At 33.9% G+C, this 14,477-nt stretch overlaps 1 protein-coding gene across 3 annotated transcripts in view; it reads right to left on the reverse strand.

Moving 5' to 3' along the window:
* STRN3 (striatin 3) overlaps positions 1-14,477 on the reverse strand; it is a 103,747-nt gene that overhangs the window by 8,370 nt on the left and 80,900 nt on the right. For all 3 annotated transcript variants that reach the window (XM_045802616.2, XM_045802617.2, XM_045802618.2), the window contains 6 exons: positions 10,139-10,272; positions 8,607-8,782; positions 8,397-8,444; positions 7,985-8,106; positions 3,601-3,768; positions 2,196-2,336 (listed from right to left, as the gene is read on the reverse strand). In XM_045802616.2, the coding sequence (XP_045658572.1) occupies positions 2,196-2,336; positions 3,601-3,768; positions 7,985-8,106; positions 8,397-8,444; positions 8,607-8,782; positions 10,139-10,272 (789 nt within the window). The remainder of the gene's footprint in view (positions 1-2,195; positions 2,337-3,600; positions 3,769-7,984; positions 8,107-8,396; positions 8,445-8,606; positions 8,783-10,138; positions 10,273-14,477) is intronic.

Below are 14,477 nucleotides of genomic sequence, written 5' to 3' on the forward strand. Positions count from 1 at the left end.
TAAGAACTTTTAACTGAACTTAGACACATTACCTGTGTTAGAGGGAGGAAGGGACTAGAGTTGAAAAGATGCTGGGAAAGCCACTTCTTTTGTAATTTGGTTTGAGATTTGACTATGAAACCACTTAAATGGTTTAAATAATTATAAAATGATTTTTTAAAGGCAGTCACAAAAAAAAAACAGAAGTAAAATAAATAAATGAATGTAACTGTTTATCCAATTACGGTATAAACACAAAGAAATGAACATTTCAAGTGATTTTAAAGCACAGTAATTAGATGTCCTGGGGGCACCTGGGTGGCTCAGTTGGGGCGCACGGGTGGCTCAGTCATTAAGCATCTGCCTTCGACTCAGGGTGTGATCCCAGGATCCTGGGATCGAGCCCCACGTCGGGCTCCCTGCTCCACTGGGAGCCTGCTTCTTCCTCTCCCACTCCCCCTGCTTGTGTTCCCTCTCTTGCTGGCTGTCTCTCTCTGTCAAATAAATAAATAGAATCTTTAAAAAAAAAAATTATATGTCCTGTCCCGAGTGGAATACACCATGAATGTGAAACTATTATCAGTAATCAAACTATTGGTGGTGGTGTTGGTTTTATTATTCTGAGACTACTGCTATCTGTACTGTGGAATAAATCAAATGAGAGATGATGATGATGATTTTGCTGACAACCAAGAGTTTCGGCATGATTTAGACGAGGTAAAAAGCAAAGAGATAAATCTGAATTTGAATGTGAAGTATTTGTATGAATTTATCAGTATTTTTCTTTTTAAAAATACATTTCTAGCTCTGTCCACTGAAGAAGCCTAAACAAACAAGCAACCCAAGAGCCGTAAAAGCCATGAGGACCAACCCAAAAGCCTTACACCTATACTGTAGTCTCTAAATGCCATTTTCCATTAAAAGAAACCATGGCTCCTTATTGAAATGCATGATTTCAGTCTGGGGCACAAAATGAACAAGATGAACCCAAAACATCTTGCCATATCAAAAAAGAAAGCTATCAATGACTACCAGACTCATGTCAAAAGGACTCAAGAGCCAACCTGAATAAGCTCCCACTGGCCAAAGATGAAACAATCTGAGGAATGATAAAGGTAATACCTGCAACAGACTGAAACACATCAGATACTTTATATCCGAGATTAGAGATCATAACGGTAATAAAAACAAACAACACCCAAAAGACTCAATGGTCACCTTTGGGTAATGCTAGGAAACCACCTCATTATTTTGAAAGTGAAGGGATCAATAATTGATGACGTAGTGAACGGATCAATAACTGATCTTCCCCTTCACTTATAATCACTAACTCCAGGGTAACTAAATTACTGACGAGGGGTGTTCCTTTTTATAGAAATATTCTAGCTAATAAGTGGAGAAGGAAAAAGAATTAGAAAATCATTTTTCAACAGAAATACTGGACCTAGGCAATGATCACCAAGACTGAAAACATAAGAAAAAGATAAACAACCAGACAGTATTTACTTCTGATAAAACCTCACAAATTACTATAAAATAGTCTTGCCAAAAACATTTAAGAACTTTATAATGAATACAAATAAAAATATTAAACCGGAATTTGAATAAACCTCTAGATCTATGATCTATTTACAGGAAATAAAGTGAAAAGAGAAAGCACATGAAATGATACCACAAAGATGCTACCAGCAAAATCCATGCTGTGGAAACTACAGGATAAACGATTCAATTTCCTCAATAAAAAAATGCAAGGGAAATAGAAGAGATGGAGGGCTACAGATAAGAAAAAACCTGAGCGACATAACAACCAGTTACAATGCATAGGCTTTATTTGGAACCCTATTTAAACAAACTGTAAAACACTTACCACATTCTACACTAACAACATTGGCCATTCATACGTAATTATTAGAGATGGATGACGCTTTCCTCAAGCTTATATTATTTTCTCTACTTTCATATGTATTTCCATTAAAACTTTAAAATTATTTCCCCTGCTTTCACATTTACATTGCTCTTACTCTCTGTCCCCTAAACTCTCCAAGCTTTTAAGCATAATTTGAAAAAAATTACAAAAACAACGTAAAAAAGTACACCTATAATGCACTGAACTTCTTCATCATAAATTCAAACAGTCAAAATGTAAAACTTAAAAGGTTACCCTCTATTGTGTAATAATCCTTTTTAAGGTTTCAAAGAAACCTATAAAAACTTACCAGAATCTACCTGTGATGAAAGCATCACCAATGACTGTGATGTTTCTAAATCATAAATTACTGTACTACCAGTGTTGAAAGAGGTCACCATATGAGCTGGATCACAGCCTATAAAGTCAACCGATGTAGGTATTCCATGCTCTGAAAAGGAGCCCAAAGAGATACAATGTAAAAGCAATTTAGAAATCCCTGCTTTTCTAATAATTAAAAGGAACTCAAGTATTTTTGAAATAATGTTAATAATGAAAAAGGGAATAATTATGTGAGGACAGTGAGATAGAAAAGGTAACTTTCCCTCAATTATTTTAGTTGTTGTAACATTCTATTTAACAGTGTAAGAAAAATATACTTAGAGGGCTCAAAGTTATGAGGAGATATGTACAGAAGTTCTTTTATTTTTTACTGTAAAATGATGTATTAGCATTCTCACATCACTATCTTGGGTGACTGCACCTGCTGGAGACCTATAAGCCTTATCAAGTAGCTCACACAAGTTGAAATTTTGGATCTGTGAAAATAAAGCCTCGAGTCTGGGATCCACTGATGCAGTACTATCCTACCATGTCCGGAGCAGCAATTTCTGCCTTTAACATTCAACTGGCCAGATCAATGCACAAGTAGGTGAAATCCAGAGTGTCAAGGAATAAATTACCCAGATGAAGTAAAGCAACAAATATCTAAATAAATTTTTACCTCAAAGTTTGGGTAATTGAAAAGTTAGTAGAATCACTAAGGTATCTAAGAGACCCTACAAAAATAAACATAGACTATTCATCTAAAATGCTTTAGAGAAAACATAGTTTTAAATAAAAGTAAAAGGTCTGATTTTTAAAATAACTTAAAAATGTCTTGGAAAACATGACTAATACCAGTACACAAACATATGTATATAAATGGTATCACAAAGCAAACTGCTTAAAGCTTTCTTTGACAGGAAAAGATTTGAAATTCTACATATAATTCAATTTGTACTTCCCACTTAAGGGTGCTAATTCAATGATTATGGCTAGACTTCTCAACAAGAGTGCTCATACATATTAGTATGCTTAAGGCTGTGATCCCTTCAGTCTTTGTGGGCAGCCACCTACAGCAGGTGGAGGGCCTCAAGTTGTTCCTATGAGCAGCCTCATTTGTCTACTTAACTATTACAGAGAGTTTTACTTTTTAAATAGGACACATCCTGGAAAAGGTCAAAAAGCACTGAGCTACAGGAATATACTTGCAAAGTTCCTTTCTTGTTTATAAAAAATGACTAGGAGTAAAAAGATTATCACAAGCTTTATAAAATTCTTTCAATATATCTCTTGGAGTAGCAAAGGAATAGTAATAAATCATCTGTATTGTTATTTCTATCTTCCAAATTTAAAAAAAAAATAGCTTTTTTTATAAGGCAAAATTTACTTACCCTTGTCTCCATTGTAAGTGCAAATACATGGCAATTTTTCTTGTGGGTTCCATAACCTAACAGTGCCATCTGCTGAACAAGACAGTAACTGATTCTTTATGCCACTATAAGCAAGACCCCAGACAGCATCTGTATGTGCAACTAAAGTGCCAGCTAGAACATTTGGCTCTGGGAAAAACAAACAAACAAACAAACAAAAATTAGCTAAAAGAAGTTGGGAAGAAATGTTTTGGATAAATATAACTTACCATATAATTAAGTATAAAGACTACGCATGATGGCCGTAAGAAGATAACCAAAGTGTACACACTGGCCATCTCTAAGCTGTAGAATTATGGGTTATTTTTTATTTCCCCCATAACACTTTTCTGAATTCTTAGAATTTTCTATAAAGAATATATACTTTTTGAAAAACAGCTTTAATGACATAGAATTCCCATACCACATAATTCACCAATTTAAAGTATACAATTCAAGGGGGTGCCTGGGTGGCTCTGTTGGTCAAGTGTCTGGCTTTGGCTCAGGTCATGCTCTCAGGGTCCTGGGATGAAGCCCCGTGTCTGACTCCACACTCAGTGGGGAGTCTGCTTGTCCCTCTCCCTCAGCCCCTCCCTGCCCCCGCTCATGCTCACTCTCTTCTTCTAATAAAATCTTTAAAAAAAATAAAAGTGTACAATACAATGGTTTTTATTATGTTCACAGAGTTATACAATCATCAGCCCATCAATTTTAGGACACTTTCATCACTCATTAGCCATTCCCACACCCCATAGCCCAATTCTTCCTTCCTGCTTTTCTGCAGCCTTACATAACCACTAATCTACTTTGTTTCTTTAAGTTTGTCGATTTGGGACATTTCATACAAATGATCTTTTGTAACCGGCTTCTTGCACTTAGCATAATGTTTCCAAGGTTCATCCATGTTGTAGCATGCCTCAGTACTTCATTGCTTTTTATTGTTGTATAATACTCATTGTATGGATCACTACATTTTGTTTACCCATTTATCATTTGATGGACATGGTGGCTAATAATAACATTGTGCACCATCTGGCCTATAATCCTGTTTCTCTAGTAAATTCCCACTTTCCATATCATCTCCAGAATTTTCAGTTTCCATCATCCCGTCCTCACGAATGATTATTTCTGATTATCAACTTCACTGAGAAAATACAGCACTGAAATAAAAACCCCTCCTCCATCTTTCTTTCACCCAATCTATTAGTGTCTAAAGCCACCTTCTCCTTGCTTCCAGATGGGAGTAAGGAACTGTCCACCTTCTTCTCAAAGGCTAATTCTACCAGGTCAATTTTGGATTCCATTTAACTCACTAACTTGCTTTCATGTTTACAGTTTCCCTACGATACAATAATTCTTCTCCTTAGGATCATTACCATAGCAGACAACTATGCTCCAGAATCTACTGACCTGAACAAAAACCTTCATTAATCTTACATCACCCTTCCAACAGACAGAAGAGCATATTGAATAAAATGCTTTTTTTAACCTCTCATTTTCTCTCTAAATCAGTGTAATATGGTTTCTGAAACCCTCACTACACCAAAATAACCCTTGTTAAAATCACTAATGATGAACTCTCTTTTATCAAGTTTAATAAAATTTTTCTTTCTTTGAACATTTTTTTTCTTGGTTATTCTCATCACATTGCTTTTCATCCAGAGTGTGCCTTAAGAAGTTGCCGACAGGTCCCTTCACCCTCTGGTCTTAGTCCCAGCATTCAACCTCTAGCTAAGACCTGGGTGACCTCTTTGTCACATAAAAAAAGGAACCTATCTCACATTATTAGACCCCCCCAGCAACATATGAAAGTACAGACTGCTTCCTTCTTCTCAAAATGTTTTTTTCTTTTGGTATGCTTCCACGATCCCACATTTTCCTGCACTTCCTCCTCCCTCACAGGCTACTCCTTCTCTATTTCCTTTGTTGGCTCTCCTGTTCTAGTCACCCTCCGAATATCAGAGTCGCTCAGGACTTTTTCTTCTCTTCATGCCCTACACAACACACTCTTGCCTGTGTTATACAGTCCATTCTCATATCTTAACTACTTGATATTGCCATCTCTTAATATTAAGTCTAAAAACTGAACTCACCATCTTTAATCCTCTCACCCCTGTTCTTCACCCATTTCAATATGCTACCATTATATACTCAACTGTTCATGTCAAAAAATTGGTGATAAAAATGTTCTGAATTAGATAGTGGTAATGGATGCACAAACCTGTGAATATAGTAAAAACTATATAGTTTTTATGTTTATATACAGTAAAAACTGCATACATAAAAAGGGTGAATTTTATCTCAATAAAGCTGTTCTGAAAAGTAACAAAATCAAGAATCACTTATCCATCACTTCACTCACTCAATCTAATTTATCAGTAGATTCTTCCTATTCTTTTTTTTTTTTTTAAAGATTTTATTTATTTATTCAACAGAGAGAGACAGCTAGCGAGAGAGGGAACACAAGCAGGGGGAGTGGGAGAGGAAGAAGCAGGCTCATAGCAGAGGAGCCTGATGTGGGACTCGATCCCGTAACGCCGGGATCACGCCCTGGGCCGAAGGCAGACGATTAACCGCTGTGCCACCCAGGCGCCCCAGATTCTTCCTATTCTATCCTACTTTCCCAATGTATGATAAATCCATTTCTCTCTAATTGCTCTGCTACCAACTGCTTTAGCATCATTACGACCATGGAAACATCATCTCTTACCTAGCCTACTGGACCTCTACATTAACAACTTTACATTACAACATGACATTAGTATTCTTTTCTCCACTTCTCCCACCCCTAATCTATTCTCCTCACAATAGCCAGAGTCACCTTTTTAAACCCTACATTTATTGGTCACTTCCTGGCTTAAAACTCTTTACTGAAAGTTTCCTTAAAAAAAAAAAAAAAAAAAAAAAAGATTTTATTTATTTTGAAAGAATCTCAAGCAGACTCCGCGCTAAGTGTGGAACCTGTCAGCAGGGCTCAATCCCACGACCCTGAGCTCACGACCCGAGCCAAAACCAAGAGTCGGACGCTCAACTGACTGAGCCACCCAAGCGCCCCCTAAAAGTTTCCTTTTATCCCTTAGATTTTGGCTTAAATGTCACTATTTTGCACTATATCTAAAGAATATTCCCTTTCATAGTACTTATATCTTCATACTGCATAATTTCTAACCACAGACTCCACCCCCTTGCTTATTTGTTCAATGTCTGTCTTTTCACTAGACTAATTCTTATTTCTTGATGTAGTGCTTATAACACTATACCTGGCAAATTTAGGCAAAAGTGTGTGTTAAATAAAAAGACTAAAGAGCTCCTGAAATTTTTTTTTTATTTTTAATGTCTCTAACAATGTTAGAGTAGAGTACGTTTTTTTTAAGCTTTTTATTTATTTATTTGTCAGAGACATAGAGAGATTGAGAGAGAGCACAAGCAGGGGGAGAAGCAGGCTCCCTACTGAGCAAGGAGCCTGATGTGGGCCTCAATCCCAGGACCCTGGGATCATGACCTGAGCCAAAGGCAGACGCTTAATATACTGAGCCACCCAGGCGTCCTGCTCCAGAATTTTTTTTAAGTGGACCAACCATTAAGTAGATCACTGTTCATTCACCATTCAACCATTCTCATACTACTACATATTCCTTTTGTTTTAATTTTTTATAATTACAAACATGCCCTTATAAATATATTTGAATACAGGTACAGGTATTTCTGTGGGACAGATTCTAAAAGTGTCATTTGTGAGTAAAAGCGTTTTTTTTTTTAATTAAATTTTTTGTCCTCTAAAAAGTTGTACTGATTTACACACTGACTGCCATGCCACTATTTGTTTCTACTTTCTTTTATTAAATATTTTTGAACTACATAAACTATTTCTTAAGTTTAAAAAACTGTTCCTGGGGCGCCTGGGTGGCTCAGTCGTTAAGCATCTGCCTTCGGCTCAGGGCGTGATCCCAGCGTTTTGGGATCGAGCCCCACATCAGGCTCCTCCGCTGGGAGCCTGCTTCTTCCTCTCCCACTCGCCTTGCTTGTGTTCCCTCTCTCGCTGGCTGTCTCTATCTCTGTCAAATAAATAAATAAAATCTTAAAAAAACAAAACAAAACTGTTCCTTATATTAAATTTCATTCTCTTTTTGTTAACTAGTACTAAAATTAATGTTTTAATTTAGTTTTTTTTATTTTTGGACAATAAAGTACCAATTCACAGGCTTAAATATTCCATGGCATGATACTGCTTAATTCTTTCCTTTAATAAAGCAAATTAATAGTAAATGAAAACTAAATGAGGAGACTAATACATGTTTAAACAACCTTATAATAATATTTTGTCAGCTCCATTCACCTAAAAAACTGTTTTAAGCCTTTCACTTACCATATGTATCATATGGATCCACATTAGGGCTAGGCATATTCCACCACTGGATGGTTGCATCAATACCACCACTAAAACACTGTTCTCCATTAGAACTAATAGCTAATGATAGAACAGGACCACTATTATAGGAAAAGAGGGAAAAATTACTTACAAAGTCTAAAGAAACTCATACCTGTATCCCCCCAACCTCTAAATTCATGCAGTATCTAAAAACTGTTTAAAATAAACATGTAAACTGAACAGTAATGATTATATTCTAATACAATTATTACTCAAATCAACTACTACTCAACAAATGTCTTTTCTATTATAAAACAAACATGAGAAAATTTTAAGATCTGAGGATTGATAAATAATAGTTAACAATAACTATGGTTGTTAATTTAAGTAGAAATTCAATAAAACTTACATGTGGGCCCTAAATGTGTAGATAGGCTCTACATCTAAAGAGGCACTCCTAAAATAGAGGGAAAAAGAGGCAAATCACTGGCTGACATTCAAGAATCATTAGGTGAGATCAAATGAAAGCTTTAAAAAAGAGAACCATAAAGAAGGATAATTACTTATAATTATTAGCAAATTAGGAAGGAAAAAAGAGGGCTAACATGAAAATACTTGCTTTTTGGCAGGAACTGTTTTTTGCAAGTTCCAAAGTTTCAGAGTATGGTCCTCAGAGGCAGTAACCAGCACAGGTTCTACAGGATGAAAAGCTAAAGCCCGTACTCCATCGAAATGGCTACGTAGTGTATACTTGGGGTTCCATGTCTTTCGAAAGGCATCTTTATTGGCAGGCAACTAAAGAGAAAGAGTGCAATATTTAGTGGTAAAAGTAGTAAACTGATAGGCATATGGAGTTTTGTGTGTTTTGGTGTGTAAAATATATATATTAAACTGCTTTGCTAAAATGTCCAGTGGAAATTTAATGTACCTTAAAAACTTTATAATAAATCTTTATCATTTAATAAATGATACTAAGAAGAATAACTTCAATTAGCTTTCAAATACCTGATCAAATGAAGAGTTCCTTAATCTGTTTTACCTAATCATCAGGCTAAACCCCAAAGTCCTATTAAACGTCAGATGAGAACAACAAAAAAACTACCATGCTGCAATGCTTTACATGAAAACAATAAAAATTATATAAATTACTACCAAAAATCCAAAATAACAGTATTAACAATACAGTTGTCATTTAGAAAATCAGCATGTGAAATTTTTAAAGGAAGCAAATTAAGGTACTTTTCAAAAGTCTGAACTAAAGACACTTTAAGAATATTGTCATCCTATTTTCATTAGTATTTTTGATACTGGTAAGAGGTTAATCTTTTTACCTTCATTTCTCCATCTGTAAAGATAGGCTGTGAAACCACTTCTAAAGTAGTCAAAAGTTTACTAGAATTTAGTTGCTTATATACTTTGAAAATATTAAAGAGAATAATCCAGCCCACCAAGGCTGATGTCTCTAAAAAGCATGCTAACCTAGGTATAACATAAGTATAAAATGTAGAAAAAAGAAATGTTATAAAAGGGAAAAATTAATTTGCTGAAAAACTGCAAATTCATTCATACAAAATCTAAACAAGTATAGTTAACTCTCAATTGAGTGTTTATTGTCTATAAAAAATTTAATCCAAGACTAGTTTCACCTCTGAACACTACCCTTCCCGTCCAATCTCCATTCTCTCCCCATCCCTCAAATGAAGGACTATGTAATATCAGAAATGGCAAACTAACTTTAACATTATGCTTAAAAAAATAAAAGTTCAAAAATAAAACATAATTTTTAAGAAGTATCCTGAAGGCAAGTGATTCAGGTTACCTATTTTTTTCTCTTGTTGACACCAAAATATGGCTTAATTTGAGTAGATAATTGAGAGTTGACTACTCAAGACAGATATTTATCAACCAATATTATAAGGTAATCAATCATCCCAAACTTCTAGCTAATCCACCACAATACCTAAGAAAAATTTAAACACCACAAAGTAATTACAAAAGAAAAACTACATGTCACTTCAAATCAACATATTGACACACTTAAACTTATCTTTTCCATGCACCTTGACATTAATTCTGTTTTATAAGTGTTTCCAAAAAAATAAGGAGCCTTCTATTAAATCATTAAAAAATTAAAAATAAAACTGCACTTACATCATAACTATAGTCTGCATCATTTGTTACCGTCAAGTCTGCAAGGTCTCCAAGGCCCAGTACACTTAACAAAACATCATCAGAACCCATAATAAATGACTTGCCTCCTCCAGATGGAAACGTTATTGGTTCAGCTATAAAGAACAAAACCGCTTCTTAAATGCTGAAAAATCATACAGTACAAGACAATATTGTGGGGGAAATGTAAGCACTTAACAGTTACAATATTAATATAATTATTTTTATTTTCCCACTTCCCTCCTATTTCTTCCACTCAAAAAATCCTATTACTGAGTAGTAATAAACAAATGTTTATTTGCTTATTTACAAACTGCAACATAATCTTCCACAAATCAAATATGCACTAGATATATTACTCCAGGATGGGAGGGGGGCAAAAAGGCTTTGTGCTTTGTCTATTTAAACCACTTATCACTTTGGTACAAGTAGAATGATAGTATTTTTTAAATGTTATAGTCCTTTTGCTTTGTATCGTATTTGCTTAGAAGTGCTAGGTATTCTAGTCCCTGATAAAAATTAATGTAAGCATTCAAATGTAAATGGTTTCCAGTTTATCACTTTACTGAAATGAAGCCTTAAATTGCTCAGATTACTCCAGTAACAACAATTTTCTAGGAAAAGGGCAGTTCTACAACCAACAATGTCAGCTTCCTTTGTGTAAAAGGTTAATCCACATGATGTTCAAAATGCCTTCCAGTTTTCAAGCTTGACTATGATTTCTTATTTTATCTTTCCTTTTATCTACCATACTTCTAAAATAAAATAACTATATTGACTAACTATACAACTTTAAATTAAACCTGTTACTTTGGTGAAATAAATCAAATTCTGCCATAATCAGAAGAGCTATACTATTATCTAAGTATTTTGCTGCAACAGTTCTAGTACAAGGAATAATTCTCAGTATTATCTCATACATGCTTTGAAAGCAAAATTTTAATCTGATGATACAAGAAAGTACACAAGTCATTGTAATATAAAACAACTCAACATATCAAAAAACATTTAAAATTTATGAGCAGATTTAAAAGGGAAACATTTAAAAACTCAAGCTGGTTATTAATTTTGAAAAGTTCCTACAAAAATGATATAAACTTAATATGCTACAAGAAACGTAACAGATGTAATGAAATTTGTCAGTCATCACTAATACTCCTGAAAATTATTCTAAGACACAAGTCAAATTCTCCTAAGTATATACTACTGCAAAAGTAAAATTTATCTTTATTTAGAATAATTATTTTATTAATTATCAAAGTAAGCTATACAGTTTGACTCAAATAGGATCCTAAATGACACTGCTAAAGTGAAGTTGTGAGTTAGCAACCAATCTAGAGTAAATATGACAGGAAATATACACAGGTATGCTAGTAGTATTTTATCTTACAATGATTATGCTTATTAAATCTAAATCTATAGAACTAATCCTTCTTACCAATATCTAGTATGCAGTTATTGGTAATATCAGAAGCTGCAAAAAACTATAAAACTAACAGTTTAAAATTATGTTAAGAATAACTATGTAAAATTCATTAGGTAATATTTTTTCAAAGCATTTTTAGCCAGTACAAGGACAAATTTTTCTTTTAATCTCATAATTTGTTTGTAAGACAAGTTAGAACAAACTACCACAATTCCTCCCACTCACAATTACACACTCATTAACACAAATCTTAATAAAAGCCCAATAGATTACTTTTAACATAGTAACAAATTCTTTTGTATTATTATATAGAGCTTTTGCAGAGATATTTTTGATTAGCTGTTGAGAAATTTAGGGGCATGTGAAGGGAAGTGCCTGGGCAATATTAACTACATTTAACCAGATTTCTAATTAAGCATATGACTACATTTCTCCAACTCACTCTATATACATATATTTATTTATACACAGCAACCTATACTGCTCACTCAGCATTTATTACATATATATCTATGTGAAAAAAGTATTTTGTGCTGTATTTTTACTTTTCATAATCACCCATCACTGGGGCATACAGTAATCATAGTAAATACTCAATTCATTTGTCCTTGTTTTTTTATAGAGGGAATTAGTTTCTACACTACAAATTCATTTTATTTATATTAACTACCTGTAGTAAATGACTGCATAAACATAAAAATGTCATTAGCAATTCAAAGAAAAACAAAACTATTAAAAGTAGTTTTTAATAAAGAAAATTATGATACTTTTTATCAGATAACCGAAGAGATTTCATCAATCAATTTAAGAGTACTATTACTGATTAGCATTTCCTTTTTTGGAAATCTTAGGGTCTACAAAATGGGATCTTACAACAAAGTTCTTTTCATACTTCTATTACTAATTCTCCTTTTTACAACTGACCAAGGAAACCTACAGCTCACGTATCAAACTCTTCCTTTCTTCAATTCTATCAAACCTAAAGAACACAGCCTAATAATTAATTCCACTTATGACAGTGGTGATAAGGTATTTCTTAAATCTTTATTAAAAATAGTCTGGTTGAAAAAAAATAGTCTGATTAAAAACAGACATTTTTTTCTTTATAAAATGTAGTATGATATGGACTTCAACAAGAAAGCATAAAGTTGGAAACTGCCACTGAAATAAGGGATTATGAACTCAAATGTTCCCTTCTCAGCTCTAGGTCAAAGTTGAATTTGCATCTTTTTAAATAACAAACTCTAATTAAGGATTTACCCTATAAAAAGTGCAATGAGGTTCATGCTTATTGGCCCCCTCCACCTTCCATCATTATGCAAGAGTCAGATCATTGACTTAAATTTTTACTTAAAAAGTACACATATACAGGATGCCTGGTAGCTGGTGGATAAGAGTCCAACTCTTTGTTTCACCTCAAGTCATGATCTCATGGGTTGTGGGACAGAGCCCCGCGTTGGGCTCCGTGATTAGCGGGGAGTCCGCTTGAGGTTCTCCCTCTGCCCCTCCCCCCCAAAATAAATAAATCTTTAAACAATAAAAAGTAAAAAAAAAAAAAAAAAAAAAGTACACATATACGTAAACACTCTCAGAGCTCTGAACCGATTTTTGTATAGTGTGGGCCCTGACTGGCTATTTCCGCAGGTCAACGGTTTGAGGCATTTAAAAGGGTCTCTATTTCTGCTAGTATGCTTTACCTTAAATTGTAAAATCTACAGTTTACATGTATTATTAACTACAAAAATCTTAGCAAGTTTTCCAAGTATTATGTGGTAAAATAGACCAAAAGCTAAGGAAGCTAAGCCACTACTAAATGGCTAAAATAAATAATGGAGTTGATACATGTATAGAAAATACCTCCTAAGGTAAAACAGGAAAATAGCTTAATAATAATAATAATAAGAGATCTGGAAAAATCAACAGACTATTTTACTATTCCTGTTGTTTTCCATGTTTTAATATTTTGTTTTGGTTTTATTATTTTAGTGACTTTCTTTACTTCAGATTTCGTTACAGATTATGATGAATGGTAAATACATACAAAGATGACAGTGAGGGAAAAATGCAAAATTATTTAACTTTAACTGTATGGAAAATGTAGTACTCAAAAACTCTGGGAGAAAAAAAACCAACCAAGGTGGGGTGCCTGGGTGGCTCAGTTGGTTAAGAATCAGCCTATACCTCAGGTCATGATCTCAGGGTCCTGGGATCAAGCCCTGCGTCAGGCTCCCTGCTCAGCAGAGGGTCTGCTTCTCCCTCTGCCCCTCACCCCACTTGTATGCTCTCTAAGTAAATAAATAAAACCTTAAATAAAACAAACAAAAACCCAAGGTATTCAAAAATATTTAACTGGAGCATCAGACAAATTCCCTTATACAGCAAAAGCTGAAACAACAATGAAATATAGTCTAAACCAAATTATTAGATACTAAATTATCTTATATATATATACTCATATAACACAATAAACCTCTGGTGAGAATTCAGTCTCATTAATTAAAATTGTAACTATCCAGACCTAGAATTCTAAGTGTATCTACACTTTCTTCAGCGAAAATCAATTTTGGCAAAAATGCCTAAGCAGTACTTTCATTTCCTACACATTTCTAATTTAGACACATTTTAGAAAATTCATTACTAGACAATATATATCTGGTACCAAGTTAAACAATAATTCTGTTCCTTTATTCTACAATAACTAAATTAGGCATTTGTTCCACATATTTTTAGAAATTACATATATGAAGTTCCAAGTACAATGTCTGGAATTTAGATGTCTTCTAAAAAAGCGGTAGTTATTATCAGTCATTAAATTCAAGCAATATGACAAAATGACTAAATAGTTTTTTCCCAAATGTACTCCTTAAAGTCCTTTTTTAAACTACTATTTTCCTG

The sequence above is a fragment of the Ursus americanus genome, chromosome 35, assembly GCF_024610735.1.
Source record: "Ursus americanus isolate L20-20 chromosome 35, mUrsAme1.1.p, whole genome shotgun sequence".
Lineage (NCBI taxonomy): Eukaryota > Metazoa > Chordata > Mammalia > Carnivora > Ursidae > Ursus > Ursus americanus.